Source organism: Punica granatum, chromosome 1 (genome assembly GCF_007655135.1).
Source record: "Punica granatum isolate Tunisia-2019 chromosome 1, ASM765513v2, whole genome shotgun sequence".
Classification (NCBI taxonomy): Eukaryota; Viridiplantae; Streptophyta; class Magnoliopsida; order Myrtales; family Lythraceae; genus Punica; species Punica granatum.
The window spans coordinates 6,966,615-6,989,009 of record NC_045127.1 but is presented as its reverse complement, the minus strand read 5'-3'; the positions used below and the strand labels follow the sequence as shown (position 1 = coordinate 6,989,009).

The window sequence follows — 22,395 nt, the reverse complement described above, 5'->3', positions numbered from 1 at the left end:
GTTTTCATCAAATATATAAATCTAATAACTCCATCTATCGATTAAAAAATATATATATTTACCACTATAGTGAGAGGCAATGAGTCGCAAGATTATGAGAATATTTTATTCAGCACAATGGGACGGTAGACCTTAGTTGTGATGGGCGGGTAGACACATAATTTGACTTGTCAAACTCTATATATATAACTCTACATAGTAATTATGACTTTGAATCATGAAATTTTATTATTTTCCTCGTTTTGGACAATAAAAGTTTGGTGGTCAAGCAAAGAACGCTAAATCGATTTTAATATTTCCTAGAGAATTATTATTAATTGAAACCCACCACTACAACATGGGCTAATTAATCGGATGAAGTTGTTTTTCGGTTAGATATATATGTCATCAGAGCTAATTAATAAGCTAAGACGTGAGATATATATACAATTTATTAAGATCACACCAACCTCTTTTTCTTCTCTGATTTCTTTATCTTGCTTATTACAATTAACGATATGCTTTGCGAATTTCTTTGTCTCTCCCTTTCCGAATTTAACTTGAAATTGCCATCCCTAAAAATTTCCTTTTACAAGTGTCGGAGCAGTGGAAAAGGAAAAAAGGGCGTTTTTTTTTCTCTTACAGAAAAAGAGGGTGTCTTTCAAGAAGGCATAGAGCGGTGGTGTACGCTCTCGTCTTGTAATCAAGAGATTTTAAGTTTTATATTTAGTGAACCGCCTGTGTCATTTTATTAATTATTAGGATTTCTATTTCATCGTACTTGGCACGTGAATCTCCCTTATAAACTGAAATAAAATGGGGTGTCTTCCTGATGCTTTAGACATGCAAAAATGTGGAGCGGGAGTGACCATAACTAGATCAGACTCGATGGCGCCAGAAACGCCACCTCCAGGTGCTAGTCAACCAACTCTATGGCTCAATGCGTTGGATATGCAATTATTTTTTTGCTAATCACAGGGACTCTGCCTTTTCAGTCCTAAGTCCTAACTAGAGGGGAGATGATGAATACCGATCATGGATTAATGGACACAGTCAACGTTAGGAATTGGGCTTTCAGGCTCAAAATCGCTTAATTTAATTTTAATTGGGGTTGGCCTAAGTTCAACGCTGGGATAGGAGGCACATGCGATCCAATTCTTTTAGACACAGTGACTTGTGCTATGCGTGGAATTAATAAATGAATATTTCTCTTTATAACATTGATTTAAATAAAACAAGTAGATAAGTAGATGAGAATAAATGAATTAATCATTAAACATGTTAATCCTTCTAAATTTTTTAATTAATAAAATTTTGAAAGAGAAAAATAGAGGGATTTCTGCGGCTAAGAGAGGAGAGAGAGGGGTGGAAGAGAAAAAATGGGTAGTGGATAGATAGTTATCTTGCTGTATTTACTAATTTACCCTTAAATTTATGGTGTCTATTATTTTAAATTAGAGGTAATTACACTGGTGGTCCAAAAAGTTTCACTAATGTATCAAGTTGGTTCAAAATTTTTTTTTTGCTACTTGATGATACAAAATGTTTCAAAAGTATATCATGATAGTACAAACCGTTATTTCGCCATTGACGTCGTCATCTCGTCATTGACATGGGTGGACCTTTAAGTTAATTAAAGAAATATTTTGTACCATTATATTACATCTGTAAAACATTTTGGATCATTAAGTGAAAACTTCAAAAGAGTTTGAACAATCATGTAACGTTCCACCAACTCCTAAAAACATATCAGAGCCACATGTCGGCCACGTTTCAGCCATGTCAGCTTCGCTTGACGGTGTCAATGGTGAGATAACGGTTTGTACTATCATGTTACACTTTTGAAACATTTTGTACCATCAAATAGCAAAAAAAAAAATTTGGACCAACTTGATACATTAGTGAAACTTTTTGGACCACCATTGTAATTACCCCTTTAAATTATGTTAATGAGGGAAATTCTGAAAAGTAAAAATGAGACCAAAAGGGTATCTTCTTTTATAATTCTATATAGATATAGATAATTTCATTATTAGTAAAAAAGCCATTATTTGTAAGAGAGACGGTTCGGTTTAGTGACTCTCATCCTCAACCTTGAATCGGGAGAGGTCTCTAGTGGATTCCATTTTAGGATTGTCAATACATATATATTTTTCCTTATTCCATATCTTCTACTAGGTACATGAGCCTCCTTTACGAGAACCAACTTCTAGTGCACCCACCTGGATTGCATGTCCTCTATCAAGTTAGAGTGGATTTTTGTATAATAAATAGGCCATCCATGTTCACTCTTCAAATTTTTTAGCTTTGAGTCTCGATCCAATCTATCTATTGAGGATTAAAAAGATAGATCTCCGAGAAAGGGAATGTAGTATGCAGGGGCGGAGCCAAAAATAAAGTTCAGGGGGGGCAAATTAAAAGTTTTGGGGCAAAAGTCAAATAATAAAATAATTCAGGGGGCATTGATGGTTTTTTAGGGACAAAAGTTGAAATTTTTACAACTTTATATGTGAAATTTTTAAGAAATGGAAAAATCAGGAGGGCAATTGCCCTCCCTGGAGCCTTAATGGCTCCGCCCCTGGTAGTATGGTAGAGCACGTCCTTGCATGATAATTGAAAGATCCCATGATAATTGAAAGATCCCAAATTTAATCCTCGTAGAGATATTATCGTTACTCCCTGTTAGATTATTTATTTTGTTGTACTAAATATATATGAGCTTCTCTTATCACAGAATAAAAAGAGAGAGAGATCTCTAGTACTTTATTATGGGTTATTATTTGTCATTGATGACTCACATTTTCCGATTACGGTCAATAATGCAGAAGAAAAGAAATAAAGGAGAACAAACAGAAAGCGTTTGTGATGAATACCATGTATTCACATCACGTTGCTTACGAGATTAAGTTAGGTAGATCTCAAATCAACACCACCTTACATGTTCCACAACTTTTTGGTTCACCTCCTTAATTGACATGCTGATGACTTCTTTTACTACCGGAAAAAGTAAAGCATTTATCCACTTCCACAACAAAAACTAAAACAAAACAATTAAGGGAAGGTTTCACAACAAATTGTTACTTGGAGGATTCGGAAGTTCGTTGTAGTATTATGGAAATTTTCTTATAGAAAAGTATACGTATATATCTATATAGACATACATACTGATATACACGAACTATATTAACGAACTCTTTGGCTCTTCCTCTCATTGGTAAGTGGCGGAGATTTTTCATGTTTCAGTAATGGTTTTTTCTTTTTATGACAATTTGGTCATCCCGATGTTGTCTCGAGAATGGTACTTTCCACGTAGATAGTGGGAGGGAGGAAACAAGTCCATGTTCTGACTCCGGGTAGATGAGGAAATATGATATATGATAAGAGCAAACGCTCTCCTTTATTTGGACCTACACATATATATTCTTTTTTTCTTTTTTACTGAACCTATACATATATATACAGGTATAGGTGACGTAAATCTTTATTAATTAATCTTTTGATTGGGAATGAAAAAGCAGAGGGAAAAAGGAGAAAAGGAGTAGTGATGAAAGCCAGCAAAGAATGATGACACAATTTCTATCCAAACGGAGACCTTTACACGACAGATAACATGCATGCATGCCAAAAATCCCCATGCAAAAAAGACGCGCCTATATATGGTTGTTAGATGTCGAAAGAACTATCTCCACCGATGATAATTTAAGGATTGGTAATCTCTCTTATTATATGTTGACTTCATTAATTAACATTGTTGGGTATCTTTTGAGTCGTCACCGGATAAAATAGGACCACATATTTATCTTTTAAAATGATCTGAACATGGATCAGCATAATATATTTCATTCATGTTTGCTCTGAGAGATCATTGTATTCGTGGTTGGTATGATTTTATGGGTCAATGGACACGCACTCGCAATTTCATGCATGTATATAACACGAGTCTTATTACGGTCTGCTACTATCCGTAATAAGTCAGCATTCTTTCAGATTGATTACACCATAATATAGCAAAATACAAAGACACGTGTGATAGTCTACTCTTGTATATATTTGGATTCGTCAAATGATGACTCTTTTACATAAGAACTTTAGAAAATTCCACGCCTGCGATGGCGATGGTGATGCGCATTGCTGCAAATATGGGCACATCACAATCGACATATTAATCGCTTTTAGGCATATCAGCAATCCACTTTTCTTTCTATCACTGTGAAGAGGAAGAAGAAGAAAAATGAATGAGAAACGGAAGACTTCGAATCAAAACAGATTAGTGTGAGCAACCATATGTTTAATTTATGTTAAAACCATAAGGCTAAAAAAGCAAAAGCACTGATAAGAAGTAATTTCTTCTTTTATATAGCAAAAAAACATGGCACGTAAAAGTAATATAAGAAAATCTCATCATCTTTTTCTTTTTCTGTCAAAGACGTTTCAAAACCCATGTTCTCAAGTTGAAGTCGATCCACTTTTCCTCTCCATGCAAAATTTCTTACATAAAATTTATCAATTAACAATGATGCCCGTTGCGGTTTTCTGAGGTGTAGATTTTTGTACGTCGCATGGTCAACCACCATAATTATATATTCCCATGCACGATAACCTCAGTTGTTTCTTTCTCTCCACCAGCCAAATCTTATCCATGACACATATATCGCGCTTTATAAGCGCCTTTTATGACTTTATTGATAGCATAAAGTAGGAGTAGAAAAACTTAACAGTGTGGCCGATGATGATGCATGTACACACATGAGATGCCGGTATATCCTCAAGCTCGGTCGATTTTTGGGATGTTTATGGAACTTCCCACCAACCGCTTGCTTTATTGGAATTTCCTTTTCCTTTTTTGATTTTGATTTTTCTATAGTATATAAGTAAAAAAAAATAGATTGATACAATCCACTGCACAACGAGATAATGTCATGATGTAAAAACCTAAACTGATTTGTTAAATATCTTAAACGAAAAGAGCGCATGCTGGATCATCATTTTCTGATATAATTTACCTTTAAAAAAAATGATTCGACCGAAGACATTTTTTTTAAATAAATATACGCATGTCAAAGGAAAAGGAAAAGCAAAAAAAATAAGGAAATATGTCAGAAGTGGGATTTGAACCCACGCCCTCTCTCGAGGACCAGAACTTGAGTCTGGCGCCTTAGACCACTCGGCCATCCTGACTGGATGCTGTATGTTTGCCAAACATTACCTTAGACCACTGGCTATCATCAGGGGCGTGCACAAATATCGGGGTATACTCGGAACCAATCGGAACTTATCTGTTAGGATATTATCCGGGTATTAAAATACGGAACCCATGAAAATCGATTATTCCGATTCTTGCATATATGGTGTCCAGAACTGGAACCAAAATCGATATCCGGACCCGGATAATAATTTCCCCCGTTATATGTATAGTAATATTCAGATATTCCTACATTTAAAAAATATAGTCACTAGTTTTTTTTAAAAAAAATCTAAATCTATGTCGACATATGTTTTGCATTATTACTAATTATGGATGAGACATTAAGAATTTTACTTAGTGAGATAAAAAAATTTACAGGTTTCGGATAGGTTTCGGTTGCATAACTCAATAGAGTAGGGTATGGTTCCAAAATCTTAGAACGTGTCCCTTACAAGGTAGGATTCAGGCATCGTGAAAAATATATGGCACCCAGATCCGCACGTTCCTAATGATTCATGACTCTATCGTCACTCATCATGCCACACAATCCTGACTCATATCGTCTCTGCAAAGGAACGTACTTGAACTTGTGCCCGCATGGCGGATGAACAAAAATTTACTTGATTAGCATTTCAATTTTGCAGAAATTCGAGAGTACATATGGCGAGTGGTCATCGTCTGTACGTTATTCCTTCCATATGATCAGTTTAAACTGCAAGATTATGTGCCTACCCACCCAACAATTAAATGGACGACATTAATTACACATCTTAGGAAAACCAAAAACTGTTAATTAATAACATTAAATAAGGAGTTCTTTCGTAGTAGTAATTAAGTGCATGGTAGAATTAATGGATAGGCGGAACAAAACGGGGCCTACGGACGTCGAGCATTCGACGACCCCAAGAAGAACATACTGACGTGGAGCATAATCAGCAACGGTTTCCTTTTCTTCCCCCATTTTCCAGTCTAAAATAGACTTTTAAATTTATTAAAAGATGGTGTAGCGCAGTGATACATGCTCTCACCTACTAACTAAGAGGTTTCATATTTGATATCTAGTGAGACTACTCATGTCTTTTATTAGCTATTAAGGTTTCTATTTTATTATATTAAGTTTACGGGTCTCGAAAAAAAAATTTGTAGATTTTAATTTCCTCCTACGATCCCTCTTTTTAAATAAAGAGAAATCAATCAAAAGAGCGTTGAACGGTTCATGCCTTTCGCTTTTGTAAACCGGCCGGCCCCATTCACCTAATGGGCGCAAGAAGCCCAAGACTTCAGTTCTACCCCCCTTTTCTTATCCGGTCTATTTATGGCTGAAAAATCAATAGTTTGACTTGTATGCATAAATACACTCATAGATCTTTATTAATTACTACGCCAAAATCATCATATAAAGATGTGCCATTAACTAATATGTTTCATCCCGTGAATTCAGTAGAAAGGCACTTCAATCATCATATGGAATCTGTATTATTGATCAATAATACTATGCTTTTATGCTCAATGATATACGAGAAAACTCCTCTTCTTGATAGTGATGACATGCAAGGTGTGGAAATACAGATTAAAATTCTTAAACTTTAGCATACATTGTCCTCGCATCATTAGCCCATTTAACCTAGCTTATACGATCTTAAGATTGTGTTTTCACCCTGCACAACGAGGTAGGATTGCAAATAATTAATTTTCTATGTTATTACATTAACTATCAGGCCAATCTTATTGTATCAAAGAGTAGCATGCACCAGTCAAAGAAACAAACCCGGGTTTGTACCATGGCAAACATGTTTATTAACTCAACTGAGTAAGTTAATTGACTATTTGGGTGGCAAATTTACGTTGCGACATTTGACTATAAAATTAATTAGTGTTGATGAACTCCAGTTTATTTAGTTAATAATTTGGCCAGATGTGAGATCTTTTTTTGGGTTCGGCTATGCTTTTCTTCTGGCCAGATGTGTAAGCTAGAGTCCATCAAATTATGCATATAGATTTTTATTAATTTCGTTGGATTTGCCATGCACCAAGTGTCAAGAGCGGACGAAGTGGATCGTGAAGAAATCTATCTGTATGTATTGCATGGTAACGATCGAGAAGAGATAAGTTTCGTGGATCTTTCGGGCGCCAATCATGGGGGCAACACGTGCTGCCAAGCCAAACACACCAACTGATGCCCCTCGCCACCCCATGAGCTTCTTTCTCCAATCGAGCAAGGATATTTTTTCTCATTTATTTATTTATGGTGAGGGCTTTTCCTTTTTTATTTTTTCCCTGTGTATTCTCTAATATCTGCAGTCCATTGAATTTCGATTAATTCAGTTCTAACCGGCTCGATCCATTAAGAGGTAAAATTCTTTCAATATGGATTTTCTTCATTCACAATATTCGAACTCTAAATTTTACTTAAGGGGAACAAGAGAACTACTTGAATGATAATTTTCTTTTCATAATATAATCATATTTTTTTTATAAGTATACTCATACTTCTTTTTCTTTTTTATAAGAACACAAGATACTCTCGGTTTATTTTTCAATGTGTCCATCATGAAATATTTTCAGTGAGTTTCAAAAGTCTGTATTGTAGAGATAATAATGGGCAATACTTTAAAAATAGTTTTAACAAGTTTCATCAATTCCTCTTTCTTTTTGCAAGATGCACCTTAGTTCCTAGAAACCCAACGGGCACTGTCTAATTCAGTTTGAACCTGACTGGTCCAACAAAAGATAAAACTCTCTCAATTGTGAATTTTCTCTATTCATAATGCTCGAATCTGAGACCTTATTAAATGATAATAAGTGCCGAATCCTTCTAATAAACTTTTTTAAAAGAAGGTCCATAAATGAGAGAAATCAATATATATATATATATATAGAGAGAGAGAGAGAGGAAGTTTAATAATGGGAATAGGATCTAGAACTTGTTAATTCACCGGCAAGAGCTTGTGCCGACCTCTATTTTCGCTGGAATTTCTTCAATTCTTTATTCTTCTCTCTCTCTCTCTTTTTTTGAGTTTTTCTTTTCTTGCAAGTTTGAAAAACCTATTTCCTGTGTACTTGAACAAATGTTCCTGAGCAGAAATGACCTGATTTTAATATATGATAGTTAATCTAATGACAGTGATTAAGCATTAGCAGATAAAAAGGATATTGGTGTGGATCCACTTATTAATGATGATCGCGAGGAATCTAATTCTCTTTTCAGAAAAGTTGTCAATTAACCTGAGAAATATTCCATTATAGAAATATATATAATAACACACATAAAAGCCCAAGATTCTTTGATGGTGGCCGTAGAACACGCTAATGAATGAATTTGGCGGAATAAGTTGATCTCAAAGAAAAGCTAAAGACATGAATTGATGTTTTGGGACCGAGATGAATCAACATGAGCTTAATCTTAATCATGATTGGTGTTTTCCACTCCATCGCGCTGTTCCAGAATCCCGACGGCTTCAAGATTCTTTAATCCACAGAGATATATGTGAAAGGAGATAATTCGATTTGAGGGAAAACTCATCTGTAGATTGACTTGTAAGAGGAAAACGAGAAAAAGAATCAGATGCTGCCTAATTAATTTGACTTGCTGTGGGTTACCTTGTGTTTCAAAGGTTGCCAATGTTCTTATTTGACAAACTTGCAGTTTTAGATGTCTGGGTTTGGACCTGAACGTCAATAAGATTCTCTATAGACAAGGTTTACGCATCTCAGTGGACAAACAATACTGTCATCAACATCGACATGGCTTAGACAGGAAAAACTCATTAATAACGAACCTAGAGTAAGGTCGCTTAACTTGAAAATTACAAATAAGAGTGAGAGATGACTATAGAACTTTGAGTCAGCTAGGCAATAGCATAGGATACTCATATGCTAATTAAGAGCCGATTAACTTGGTTTCTCTGGGTGTGTGTATGGTCTGTAAACCAATTTGTAAAAATGAGTTGGACAAATTTCATTCATATTTATTTATATAATGTAAATAAGTGTATATATGAATCAATATATATTTGGAATGCAATGACTTGCTCGAGAGGTAAAGTAATTGAGTTGAGACACACTGCAGTACAGTCTCTGCTTTTTAAATGATCGTGCCACTTAGAAGATTTTATGTCCTTTCAGCAAATCGGTTTAAAGGGAGAGAAGAAAAAAGAGTGAAGAGCGATAAGGATTTGGATAGGCTCCTTTTGGAGGCTTCAATTAATGGCAGTTACTCGTGCATTTGGTCGGATATATTGCTTCAATAATGTAGTGCTAAAGCCACGGCTCGGTTTTCGTTACTCTCAAGTTAATTATAAGGAAAATGCATGGACCTAATAGGTAATATAGAAAATTGAAGAAAAGGAAGTATATGTATAAGAATTTTATTGATGCGAATCGATTTTAGAATCTCTTGATTCCTGAACTGAGAATGATTGCCACTGTACTAAACTCATTTTTCCATTATCTCGATTATTTGAGAGACCAGCAAAGAAAGGGTTAGTAAATTTGGGTAGAAAAAGTTTCACATGTTAAAAAAGATAACTGCATATGACTTATGAGACATATCTCCCTGCTCAACTTTCTTTTGGCATGTCCTCTTGAAGGCACGATCTGAAAGAGGATTTGGGTTTGATAATTGCCATTACAAGAACAACCGAATACTGCACATCAAGTCAACTCAATCTCCAAATAATAGAAAAGAAACTGAATGAACAATTTTAGTAATATCTCAAGCTTTATTAAGATTAAATTTGACAATTTTGAGAAAAAGGAACCTAATACAGTCGTGGTATCGTCCTTGCCTATAAGGTAAGAGGTTCCAAGTTAGATTCTTGCCAATGCAATTACCAGTAATTAAACTTCTTTTTAATTTAATTTTAGTGTGGCTTATTAATCTTTGGCTCATGCTATAATGTAAATATATATTTAGTTTTCGCTGTGATTCACGTAATATCAGCCAATCTATATCCGATACGTCCCAATTAATCATTAGATCGTACTCATATATGATTGATGATTTTAACGCAACACAAACATGTGATAATTTAAGATATCTCTTATAATTTATTTCATAAGAGGCCCTTGCAATGCTCGGACACAATTGACTAGTTAAATAGAATGCAAATAAGTATTAATCCGAAATCTACCTGGTATATTATATTGCATCGTTTATTATATTATAAACAAGCAGACAACAGTAGACCCTCTGGCCAGGTTCAACTTGCACATATGAAAATATGAATAATATATAATATTTTTTTGGTGAAATAAATATTTATTACATATTTACGTTCTGTACATCTACATGTGATTTACTTATAAATATAAGCAAGAGCGGCTGACACAAACTCCCCCGCCTTCCTCTCCTTCAATCACTTCCAGCTAGCTATCCTCTCTTCATTCACAAGCATATATATATATATATATATATTACACATTTTTCAGTCAATTTCTTTAATTTTTATGGGTGAAGACTCACAATCCTATCTCCTCTCTTCGTTTTCATCATCATCATCATCATCATCAACCAATACTAAACAGAAGCTTCACACTCACTGGTTCTCTTCTTCTTTTCATTGTACATCTCTTCCCGCTTACAATATCGAACAAAATCCCATTTTCGTCCGTTGATTGCCTAGGCAGATTTCCCCAAACTGTCGACGTCCGTGTTCTCCCGTGATTTATTTGGTATCATTAATTAGAATTGACGGTATCCAATCCTTGTAACATCTGCAACCGCAACATCCACCATGCATCCGATTCTCTTCCCGTCTTCATCGTATATCACATACATCAGCCTCATTGTACTCATTCTCTGCAGAGGTAATAATTAGACTAAGCTTCGTTTAATTATTAATCTCTATGTTTGGTCAGTGTCCTTTTTTTTGTGTGTGTAGTTATTTAAAGTTTTTTGGATTATGGCAGGCATATCGGGGGCTACATTTACGCTAATCAACCGATGCGAGTTTACTGTGTGGCCTGGTACCCTGGCCAATGCCGGCAGTAGCCCGTTAGACAGCACCGGATTCGAGCTTGGGCCGGGCAGTTCTCGGGTCTTCCACTCGTCAACCAGCTGGTCTGGCCGGTTTTGGGGTCGGACAGGCTGCTCATTCGATCCATCAACAGGCCGGGGAAGCTGCCTCACAGGCGACTGCGGCTCCGGACAGATTGAGTGCAATGGTGCTGGAGCACAGCCCCCTGCTACCCTTGCGGAGTTCACTGTAGGATCAAGCTTCGGCACTGGCCAAGACTTCTATGACGTGAGCCTCGTGGATGGATACAACCTCCCTATGTTGGTGGACACGAGCGGCGGTTCGGGATCATGTGTATCAACGGGCTGTGCCGCCGACCTGAACCGGGCCTGCCCAGCAGAGCTCCGGGGTGGGTCAGGCGGGGGCTGCAAGAGCGCCTGCGAGGCGTTTGGGAGCCCGGAGTATTGCTGCAGTGGGGCGTTCGCCACGCCAGACACCTGCAAGCCGTCAGTGTACTCGGAGATGTTCAAGGCAGCGTGCCCGAGATCATATAGCTACGCATACGATGATGCTACGAGTACATTTACTTGTACGGGGGCGGATTATACGATCACATTCTGCCCCCCCTTGTCCTCGAGGTAAATAATATATAAACTCATTCTAATTAATGCTTTGATACATACATCCCCAAAAAACGCTTTGATATATATATATATATATATATATATATATATATATATATTAAAAATTCCATAATTTTATATTTACACGTATTTATACAGCCACCTTGCTTTTGTATACCACAAGCCAGCATTTACATTGCTTTTTGGCTCGTACACACAATTAAGAAACTTTTATGACCATGTCATTATAATACATGCACTTGTAAGTGTACGAAATTATTTTATTGATTCCAATTTCCAACTCATACTGTAATTTGATGATCGTATCTCCAAATATAAGCATCTTATCGAAGATGAAGCTCTCTTTGTTTCCTTTTTCCTCATCTTTTACGGGAAGTGTGGCAGAACATGCATATATATATATATATATTCAGCAAGAGATTAATCACAACTATATTTCGTGATCAAGATTTTATTAACTCATTGGTTTCTGTCTTTCTTCTTTTTATGTAACAGCAAAAAGTCTTTGACGCCAAATGCACCTTCGACCACGGGGACGACAACGCCCGGTGGAACCCCGACGAGCTCAGGTTATGCACAGTCACCGCCAGATGAGAGCGATTCGATCTTTCCGTGGTTGCCCGATTTTGCAAACGGAGATGCGCCGAGGACCCTCTCCATAGATCATGATTTAACAATATTATTATGCATCTCCATTTTCTACATGTTGTTACTACATTGATTCTAGTTAGCTCTTGATCCCAAATCCAACATATATCTTCTCCTGCACTTGTAATTGGAGAGAGTTCCCACACTGTAAAGAGAGAGCGAATTATTTTCCAGGCCATGTGTAGAGAAATATTATTTATAAAAATGGAGATTCTCAGAGCAAATTAGACCGATTTATTTGTTCAATTTCATTTCCTTATATTTGTTTTTAATTTATTTTTTTTTCCATATGCACCATAGTATCCGGAAATTTAACGGATCATGACTGATCCAGTTCAAGTCAGATAGGCATATATACTAAGGCGTCAGGGTTCTTGCAATTATAAATTTTCGTTATTCACAAAATTTGAATCTGAAATTTTATTTAAGAGAAATAACTATCGAACTATTTGAATTAATTTATGGTGGGCAATTTATTCTTATTCGGTTGCACTTTAATTTTCTCGACCGATCAGTACGTAACGAATTTGAAAAGAGTACTTTTTTTTCTTTGGGAGAGAGATTGAGTGGAATGTCAGTATTGGGTGGCTGGCTGATAAAGCTACGTGATCAGATCAGATGAGGTGTTTATGTCAGCTTTATTATTGTGATGAATCTGCTGAATTTGGGTTGTTGGGCTGATAAAAGAGGAGGGGAGCCCCACTTTGCTGGAATTGCAAGCTTGGTAGTTCTCTACGTATGTATATATTTATATATAATTAATGCATGCATGATAGTTCTTAGAATAAAGCTTTTTCGATCGGTAACCAAATGGCCACATCAGATTCTTTAATTAATCCATACGAGCAATCCATTGACAGTATGGGGCCCGCATTCGATCGACATGTTCACATGAGACTTAGGCAGACATTCACATTAACATGCTCGATGTTGTTGATTTGATATGGGGATTCAACAGACATCAGTTAATCCTAGTAAATGGCATGGGCTAACTCCATCATGTCTTAATCTGGTCCCATGATCCGACATACCATGGCGCAATTGATTAATGACGTATCAAGAGTACGGGATATGCTACAGTACTTACACATAATTGAGGATGTCCGACTTAAGTTCGGGAGAATGAACCTCTAAAAGGGACATTGATGCCTCAATCTCATCAACTACATGCCATAGGGAGGACATGAATATGTATATAATCCGTAGGGAATCAGAATCTCTATATCTTTTGTTGCTTTTGTCCTTAATTGCAGCTCTCTGCAGACATTCTTTTCCGGGAGTGGGTGTGCGTGTTGTGTCTTTGTTTATTCTTGGACGGCTATTTAGTACATAATTTATATATTTCCTAAAGCTTGTGAGTGGTTTTTGCCCTTTTCCATTAACAAATTCTTAGGAAGACTCGGCTGTGTCAGCAGCTTCTATGCCATCATGACAAGTAGACCTCTTGGAACTGTCCATCATCATCATCTTTTGCTGGGCTAAGGGTGGCAAGAACCAATTCGTCCATTCCAAACAGCCTCAAAATTGGCCTAAAGAGCTGTAAATGCTTAATTTGTGTCTGGCACGATGACATGGAAACATCCCGGAACGCGATTTAGTTGACCTACTATTCAGGAATGAAGAAAACGAGTTTCCATTTAAATGCATCATTCTCTTATCTGATGGAGTCACTGATCAATGACAGTGACTTTGGCTGTCCTTTCATCTTTCATCACAGTGCACAGGAAGATGAATATGTTACAGCATTGTATGCCAAAAGGCGACTGACTCCTTGCACTGAACGACTCCTTCGAGTTCTTGCCTTTGAGTCTCTTCTGAGTTTTATATTACACCCTCTTAGAGACATCCCGGGACCTTAAGATCTCACTGATCGACCGGATCACCAGAATAAATAAACCTCCAAGGGCAGAGGTGAATACAGAGAGAACTGTTTTTCTTTTTTTTTTGCAGAAACCAATCTCAAAAGAGCTAGTGCAGAGGACTTCAGTACTTCCCTTCACTCAAGGAGCATGCAACATTTAGTGCAGTTTTGGTGGAAGGGCAATGGCACTAGCCGAGGAGCTCGGACCCACAGGCTACTTTGATGCGGGACTTGGCTACAACACTCGAATCTTCCAACCAGGATAAAGTCTTATGGACTCCCCAGAAGTCTAGACAATTCTCTATTGCTAATGCTTGGCAGTGTCTTAGACCCAGAGGCCCAAAAGTGGAATGGAGGAATGCAATATGGTTTGATGGACATCTTCCTTGCTCTTCTTTTATTAGCTAGCTCAATGTACATAATATATTAGCTACTAAGGACTGTTTATTAAAATGGGGGATTCAGCTCGCGTCAACTGAGTGTGAATTTTGCAGTATGCAGAGCGAGACTCATGATCATCTCTTTTTTGAATGTCCAGTCACCCAAGGAATTTGGAAAAGTATGTTGGCTCGAATCAGTTTGCACCGAGCTATGGTGAGTTGAAATACGGAATTCAGCTGGATTACTTCCCTTTGAGGCAGGAAGCTTGATGTCATTTGCCTAAAACTTTTTTGGATTCACTACATATATTGTATATGGCGAGAGAGGAATGTCAGGACTTACCAAAAGTAGATCTCACCTCCAGCAGTTATAGTTCGGAAGTTTTTTGTAAATGTGAAAGCGAATCTAAGTGTTTACCCCGTCTCTCACAAAAATTGTAAATGTTACCTTAGTCGGTCACATGTTTAACCGTCCTGATTTTGTACATAGCTAATTAGTATTCTTTTGGGGTGGAGTTTGGGGTTTCTTAGTCTCTCATGATGTACTGAGTTAATAGCCTCTGATGTAATTATTTCTAATTAATGAACGTTTGCCATTCATCCAAAAAAAAAAATCTCAAAAGAGGAGAATCGGCATTGAATTCTCGATTCAAAGGGTTCTGGGAAAACCTTGTAGATTTTTCTCGAAAGCGGCTTAATTCTGAAATATGCTGACATGGGGAAATTAGTTTACTGGTCTGGCTTGCACATGGCACTGCAAACACGAACACGAACAAAACAAGACACCATCCCTTGAAGGAGGAATGAAGTCCATCTGAGAAAGCTTTGCTAGCAGTCTCTAGTTGGACCATCCTCGACAGTGACAAGCTCATTAGGTTTGCCATTCCCATTCCAGGATTTCTTATATCAACTTCCCTTTCTTCCCTTCATCATCGATGCATAAATTTCAAGATCTGCTAATGCAGGTGCTAATAAGTCCATATGAGGGAATACTGACAGTAAATCTTATGTAATAAGGTTGAATAAGATGGAACAATCCAATCTCATTCTGCACCGTCAATCGCACATTTTTTTTGTGACAGTTGTGACAGTGCAATGCAATTTCATCGATTTCAGCTAATTTTAGATATGCTAAAAAGAAGCATTAATATTCTCCCTAGAATTGACTCAGGGACGGTAAAGTTACTGCAACATTACACTCTCTTCTTTCGTCACTGAGCCTCTTCAGGATTCTCCTTGGCAATTTTCTGGATAATTTCAAGACAATCTGGAACAGAGTATCATACTCAACCAGACCCAGATAGATCTGACCCACATCATTGAGAACATCCATTTTTATAGCCAGCGAATATCAAAAGTTCAGTCATCAATAAATGAGGAGAATTGGCCTAGCTAATGTCCAGATCCTTCCATGTTAATTGTACTCAGGGACAAGGATGAGGCTTTTGCTCTGCGAGGTCATAAATTTATACCTTAGTCTTCCTTTTATGTGCTAGGTCCCCGTCTTCCCATGTGACCCGGAACAAAAAGGCACTAGCTCAAGAGCTCGAAAAGTTCCTAGGAGATGAAGACCTATCAAATATCAGCTCTGAGTTGGATTTCTTGCTGTTGCATCGGTATCATGCAAACTATCGGCTGTAATGCGGACCATAGACAAAACCTCCTTGAGCTCCAGGCAGCTCCGAAAGTGGCTTCACGCCACAGGCCACTCATCACTAAACTCTCCATGTAGCATAAGGTAATGTGCAATTAGTAAAATGAAGATTAATCTTCATTGGAGATAATAGATACTAAAGAACAGTTCGGTTATGTCCAATGGCCAGTACCAAAAAAGTGATAGAATTAAGTGTATTTCGTCGCACCAACGATCCTTCTGATTCTGCAACCACACAGCATGAATTTCATTTAGGAGGTTCCGCCTTATAGGTAGTTTCTCATTCTTAGACCTTCCTCTCAGTCTCTAATTAGTTGTTGGCCTATTGTTAACCTCCTCATTTCCAACGGTGCCTATTCGAGAAATTATAACTCGAGAAGACATTATGCACGGAGAAACCATGGTCACAAAGATAATAACTCAGTGTCCCAGAAACACGTTCCATTGAACAAACAAACATGCTCCCTCTTCAAGAAACAGCACCAAGTTCATATTGGTTGGTTCTCATTTTATCAAATATGCCAGCATAAATGAGGCAACTTCTAAGTTCTACTGCCTGTATCTCGAGCTCATAGTCCAAATAGCTTGGCCAAGTATCTCTCTTTGTCCATATATAATCCACATCCCAGAAGCAAACATACGGCGTGTTAATGTCATCCAAAAGCCAAGAAACTTCACCCTTAGAACTCAAAACTTCTGGTCAGGGCACAGGAGAAATCTACCCAAGATCAACTCCACTTCTGTATGCAATTGCGACTTGCAAGCATCCCAACAACGACCGAGTGAACTAATATGCTTGAACCTGGTTGATAGATGAAGATGATGGCCTGATTTTATTGGTTTGGGAATGAACTCTCACATGCAAGTTGCTCACCGGACACGCTATATTGAAACACACTTGGGCCTTCTTCATATAAAAAATGACTGAGCAGATAGCAGCGGACACATTGACATCCATCACGATGAAATGAAAAATGTCCGTATCAAACTAGCTAGCGGGTGATTGTGCATGAAGTGCAATAAAGTAGTAGTGTGCAGTCAGATACTGAAATTATTACTCACTTCATCTTCATGTAAATGTATTGTATTCCCTTGGTTGGATAAGAAGAGGAAGCTGTGCGGATTTTTATCTCGATAGGGAAACAGAGCAAAAACAGAATCGAAAGGGATGGATGATTCGACCTTGCGGTACAGCACATTAAGTTCTCTTTGCTTGCTTCACGCTCTCGCGGCCGAAAGTAACTTGTGTACTGCAAAGTCATGGGCATTGTTTTGCATGGCCTGTTACGTAAATGAGGGGGCTGCCTCCGGAACACTTGCGGATATCTTTTCGGTGCGCTATGTATCCAAAAGTGTTTGATAAATTTTCGAATAAAAATGGACCTAATTCAGACTCGAGCCTACATGCAACCCAAAAGTTTAAACCCGTGAGTTATTGTGTTCAACCGGTGTGGGACATTTTGTCCTCTCACACTCCCCAATTTTTTTCCAACATTCCGCCCTCACGTGGTATCGTGTCGTCTTACACAAGCCACGTGACCTTAATCAATCGACGAGACGACACGACTTAATCACACCCGCACTCACTTCGATGTCCCGACATAGGACACAACGGGTGCCTGCTCGAGGCACACGTTACGCTTACACTCAAGCCTACGGGTCATACAGACCCATGCATACACGCACTGCACTGCACTAAGGCGGCCTTACACGCCTCGGATTATAACCATGAGTTTTGATACCAGTTGGATAAATTTTTTAATAAAATGGACATAAATTCGGACTTGAGCCCATATGTAACCCAAAAGTTTAAACCTATGGGTTACTTGACCTTTATCTTTTATAAACTTTTTTCATATTTTCCTTTCAACTGGTGTGGGACATTTTGTCATCTCACACTCCCCAATTTTTCTCCAACAAAAAGATTAATTAACGGGTCAATTATTCAAATTCGAGCTAAATTCGCTCATTAAAGAAGTAAAATATCCCAATTGTGAATTTTCTACACTTATAAAACTCGAACCAGAACTTTACTAAACACACAGAAGTAGAACCACTTCAGCCATACCTATGTTCGTACAAAATTTGTGGAATTCAACTCGACGTGATTCTCCCTGGTCTGATCTGGCAGGCGTGGAGGAATTCTGGCCTACGGTGCCACGTGGCGTCTCCTCATAGGATTTTACTTTGTCGAATGACGTGGAGAAACAAGGGTCTTCCATCAGGGCCCACTGGAGGACTTCCGAGAAAAGCCACCGTCGAGTCTTCCCAATTTGTTGACTCTGCTGGAGTGGGCAACGCCACCGACGACCCAGATGGGTTCGCTCGAAAAATAATTTCTCAGTTTTGTTTTCTTTTCCATGCTAAGATTACAATGATGTTCAACTAATTTGATTGATAACACATCTATGTTTTTTACCGAAAAAGATAACACATTGTTGACACCATAATTCCGAGGAAATAATTCAACACACATATATGTTGTTCTGTAAGTTGAAATCAAATTATTCAGTTTCGAGATGATACCAAATTCAAGTTTGCTTAGCTCGACTCAAAAGATATCGACAATATGCATAATAGTATATTAATAGACTAGGACGGGAGCGACAGTTGGCATGTTGCCAATTTTTGACACCATTTGTCAAATATATTTTCTCTAATTAGCCTCCCAAAGCATGAGGTCTAATGCAATCGACGATCCATACTTTACGTGAGCAAGCTTTACTTACAAAACAGATGTTGAAAACATAACGTAAGAGTTTAAAGCCCACTTTGAACATCTCGCAGGTAAAATTCTTAAGCAAAGTTAATAAATTGTGATAAAAGGTTCAAAGTATCTAAAGTTGGGAGAAATTGTTTTTTTATGTGAATTCTGATATTTGGAAGTTCAATTAGGCTCTGATTAATCCAATCGAGCCGGATCGATCCACTAAAAATTATTTTAGTTTAATAAAGCAACAAACTAGTGATTATAGAAGACTAAACTTCACGCAGCTCCAAAGTACTTGGGAGCAGCAAGCATATATTATATTTTGGGATTTTTACGCCATATATCCCATGGTTTCACTTTTTTTTTTCAAATTTATCCTATATTTTTTAAATTATCAAAAATATCTCATGATTTACATTTTGTTTCAAATTTATTCCGGCGTTACATTTTCCGTCGACATCTAACTTCCGTCCTAACATGGCATGGTTTCCCGATATAGATTTGAAAAAAAATAAAAACCATGGGATATTATTGAAGTTAGTTGAAAACCATGGGATATGATTGAAGTTAGTTGAAAACTATGTGATGGGTTTAGGAATGATCAAAAAACATAAAAGCGCAATCACGTAGGTGCCGTTGATTTTCAAACATGCTATGTCAGTAAGGTCATTAGATATCGACAGAAAATATAACACCGGAATACATTTTGAACAAAATGTAAATCATGAAATATTTTTAATAATTTAAAAAATATATGATAGATTTTAAAAAATGTAAAATCGTGGATATATGAGGTAAAAACCCATCGTATTTTTAATAACTAGATTTTGGTAGGACAATGCATCGAGACTTTTATTGTTTATATATAATTTAATGAATATAAATCCATGACAACTCTTGAGTTCCACGGCGAAATATTCAATCTCATACCTTCATACGAAATGTTTTTGTACTCAAAAATAATATTTTCTACAAGAAAAATAATATTTAATACAAAATATCAGTTAACTGATTCGTGCATACAGTCGACTATTTTTTAATAAAATATTATTATCCTTATATAAAACTTTATTCTTGAGTGCAAAAATATTTAGCCCACGATTGAATATTCAATGATAGAACCCAATAATTTCCCTGTAAATCCAATATGTTTTGGCCAAAAGAATCTCACAACAAACCGGAATAGTTGAGGGATAAAAATACCCTTTCGCCCCTAAACTATAGAGCCCATAGCCCGTTTGCCTCATAAATTATCTTTTTGGAAGCATTTGCCCCTTAATTCGCGCGTGCCCGGGGGGCGGGGGATTCATAATAAATGTACATCATCTTTCTGACAAAATCTTAAATAATCATGTCTCGCAATAATGTAACGAGTAAGGACTAATAAGAAATATTTAATGAAAAATAATTATAACAGTTATCCGAGTGATTAGTGTAAATTCTTCTATTTTATACAATTTAATTAGTATTTCTTCACGTTACGTGGAGAGATAGAATCACCTAATAACTTTTTCTTTTTTATTTCAGTTTAGGTCGTCTTTAATGATACCATCAAAAAAGAAGAAAACTATCAATTTGGTACACAAGGTTCCCCGAACCTTCAATTTGATACATGAAAAAAATTTGCCTTCAATTTGATGCAGGAAGTTCTATTTCGCCTGTCAAAATGATCCACCGTTAGACTTTCCTGACCATGCGGCTTAATGATGTTAAATCGAATCAAAATGACACCGTTTTTATACACAAAAAAATCAATTTAAAAAAAAACAAAAGAAAAAACGAGAGGAAGCGGGGAGCTCCACTAAAGCTGCCTCCAGCTGACGACCTCGTCGCGAGTGGAGGTTGCCGCAGTGAGGGAGCCTCACCGGAGCTCCCTCGCACCTCCATCTCTCTATTCAACAGAGAGATGGAGTTATGGGGGACCGAGCTCCCCCAGGTAACCTTTCCCCTAGGTTATGTCGCCGGAGGGTCAGACCCTTCCAAAGACCTCGCCCGAGGGGAGGTCACCAAGGGGGGAGCCCCACCAGTGCTCTCCCTCTACTCCTTCTCTGTTTCGATAGAGAAAAAGCAGAGTGAAGGCTTTCTTTTTTCTTTTCTTTTTTAATTATCAAACGAAGTTGTTTGAATGACATGAAATGCTAATAATATGTTAAAACAACGTCATTTAGATCATCAACCCAAAACGATGTCATTTTGATTGAATAACCAAAACGGCGTGATTTTGATATTTGAAAAAAAAAAGAATAAAAAGAAGGGGAGCCCCTACCAAAGCTCCCTCGCTACTCATTCGCTCTTTGTGGGGGCTCCCCCACCTGTGACCTCCCTTCAGGCGAGGTCGTCAGAGGGCTTAGATCCCTCCGTCAACTTAGCCTCGAGGAAATGTCACGAGGGGGAGCTCCATCGAAACTCCCCTATGGTTCTGTCCCTATGTCCCACCACGACGACCTCTACTCACAACAAGGTCGTCGGCTGACGGCAATTTCAGTGAAGCTCCCCCTTCATTTTTTTTTTGGAAAAGAATTGATTTTTTGTGTGTAAAAATAGTGTCATTTTCATTTGATTTAATATTGTTAAGCCGCATGGTGATGGAAGTCTAACAGTGAGTCATTTTGACATACGGAACATAACTTTATTTATCAAATCGAATGTTCGAGCAAATCTCATATACTAAATTCAAAAGAATTATAAAATTTCCAAATGAACATATAAATTGGCCCATACAATTCAAAAATTCGAGCAAGAATACGAAGCTCAATCGTTTTATATAACGGGGACTTCTCTTTTTGTGATTTTTTTATGTGAATAGGACCCTTTTTTAGAGTTTTAACTCTTTTTTTTAGGGTTTATTGCAATGTATAATCTAACATTGATAGATATTTTTAGATCTATCATAACGTTGTTTTTTTACCTGAGACATCCCAACGTTGCTATTTTTGTTTCACCAACTATCCTGTAAGATTTAGCTAGATAATGACATCAAATTAGCAATGTTGGGATGGTTAGAGTAAAAAAATGATATTAAAATAGATCTAAAAATATCCTTTAATATTAAGTTATATGGTACAATATACTCTTTTTTTTCTTATATAAGCAGAGTTTTAACTTTTTAACTCTCGACAAACATTTTAATTAATTAGTTAATAGATGAAGCAAGTTGCAATCGAAAAAAAACTAATGGAACCGCAATGACAAAAGATTGTAGTGATGCCACGTATGCAATGTCATGGCACGCTGATGCATATCCTGACAGGTGGCGTCATCCCCTTGGAATGTCGACATTCATTGGGCACCTAAAATAAAAATGACCTAAGAGTTGACGGTACACCCGGTGCTCGCACGCCCATGATCTGATAGCAGATTCGGTGCACCCCGGCGCA

The 22,395-nt window shown here is 37.3% G+C and overlaps 1 protein-coding gene and 1 non-coding gene across 2 annotated transcripts; one reads left to right on the top strand and one right to left on the bottom strand.

Moving 5' to 3' along the window:
• Positions 1-5,073: 5,073 nt before the first annotated feature.
• Positions 5,074-5,157, bottom strand: TRNAL-CAA. Its single transcript has one exon. It is a non-coding gene; the product is annotated as a tRNA-Leu (tRNA).
• A 5,334-nt stretch (positions 5,158-10,491) lies between these two features.
• LOC116189431 (thaumatin-like protein 1) lies at positions 10,492-12,650 on the top strand. The gene is made up of 3 exons (XM_031519127.1): positions 10,492-10,972; positions 11,075-11,759; positions 12,261-12,650. The coding sequence occupies exons 1-3, from the start codon at positions 10,900-10,902 to the stop codon at positions 12,484-12,486; spliced, it is 984 nt and encodes a 327-aa protein (XP_031374987.1). The 5' UTR covers positions 10,492-10,899; the 3' UTR covers positions 12,487-12,650.
• The last annotated feature ends 9,745 nt before the right edge of the window (positions 12,651-22,395 follow it).

Bases quoted from the DNA above. Each gene is read 5' to 3' on its own strand.
- LOC116189431 (XM_031519127.1), top strand. From the start codon at position 10,900: ATGCATCCGATTCTCTTCCCGTCTTCATCGTATATCACATACATCAGC. The intron at 10,973-11,074 runs GTAATAATTAGA...GGATTATGGCAG, and splicing joins TGTACTCATTCTCTGCAGAG to GCATATCGGGGGCTACATTT. The intron at 11,760-12,260 runs GTAAATAATATA...TTTATGTAACAG, and splicing joins TGCCCCCCCTTGTCCTCGAG to CAAAAAGTCTTTGACGCCAA.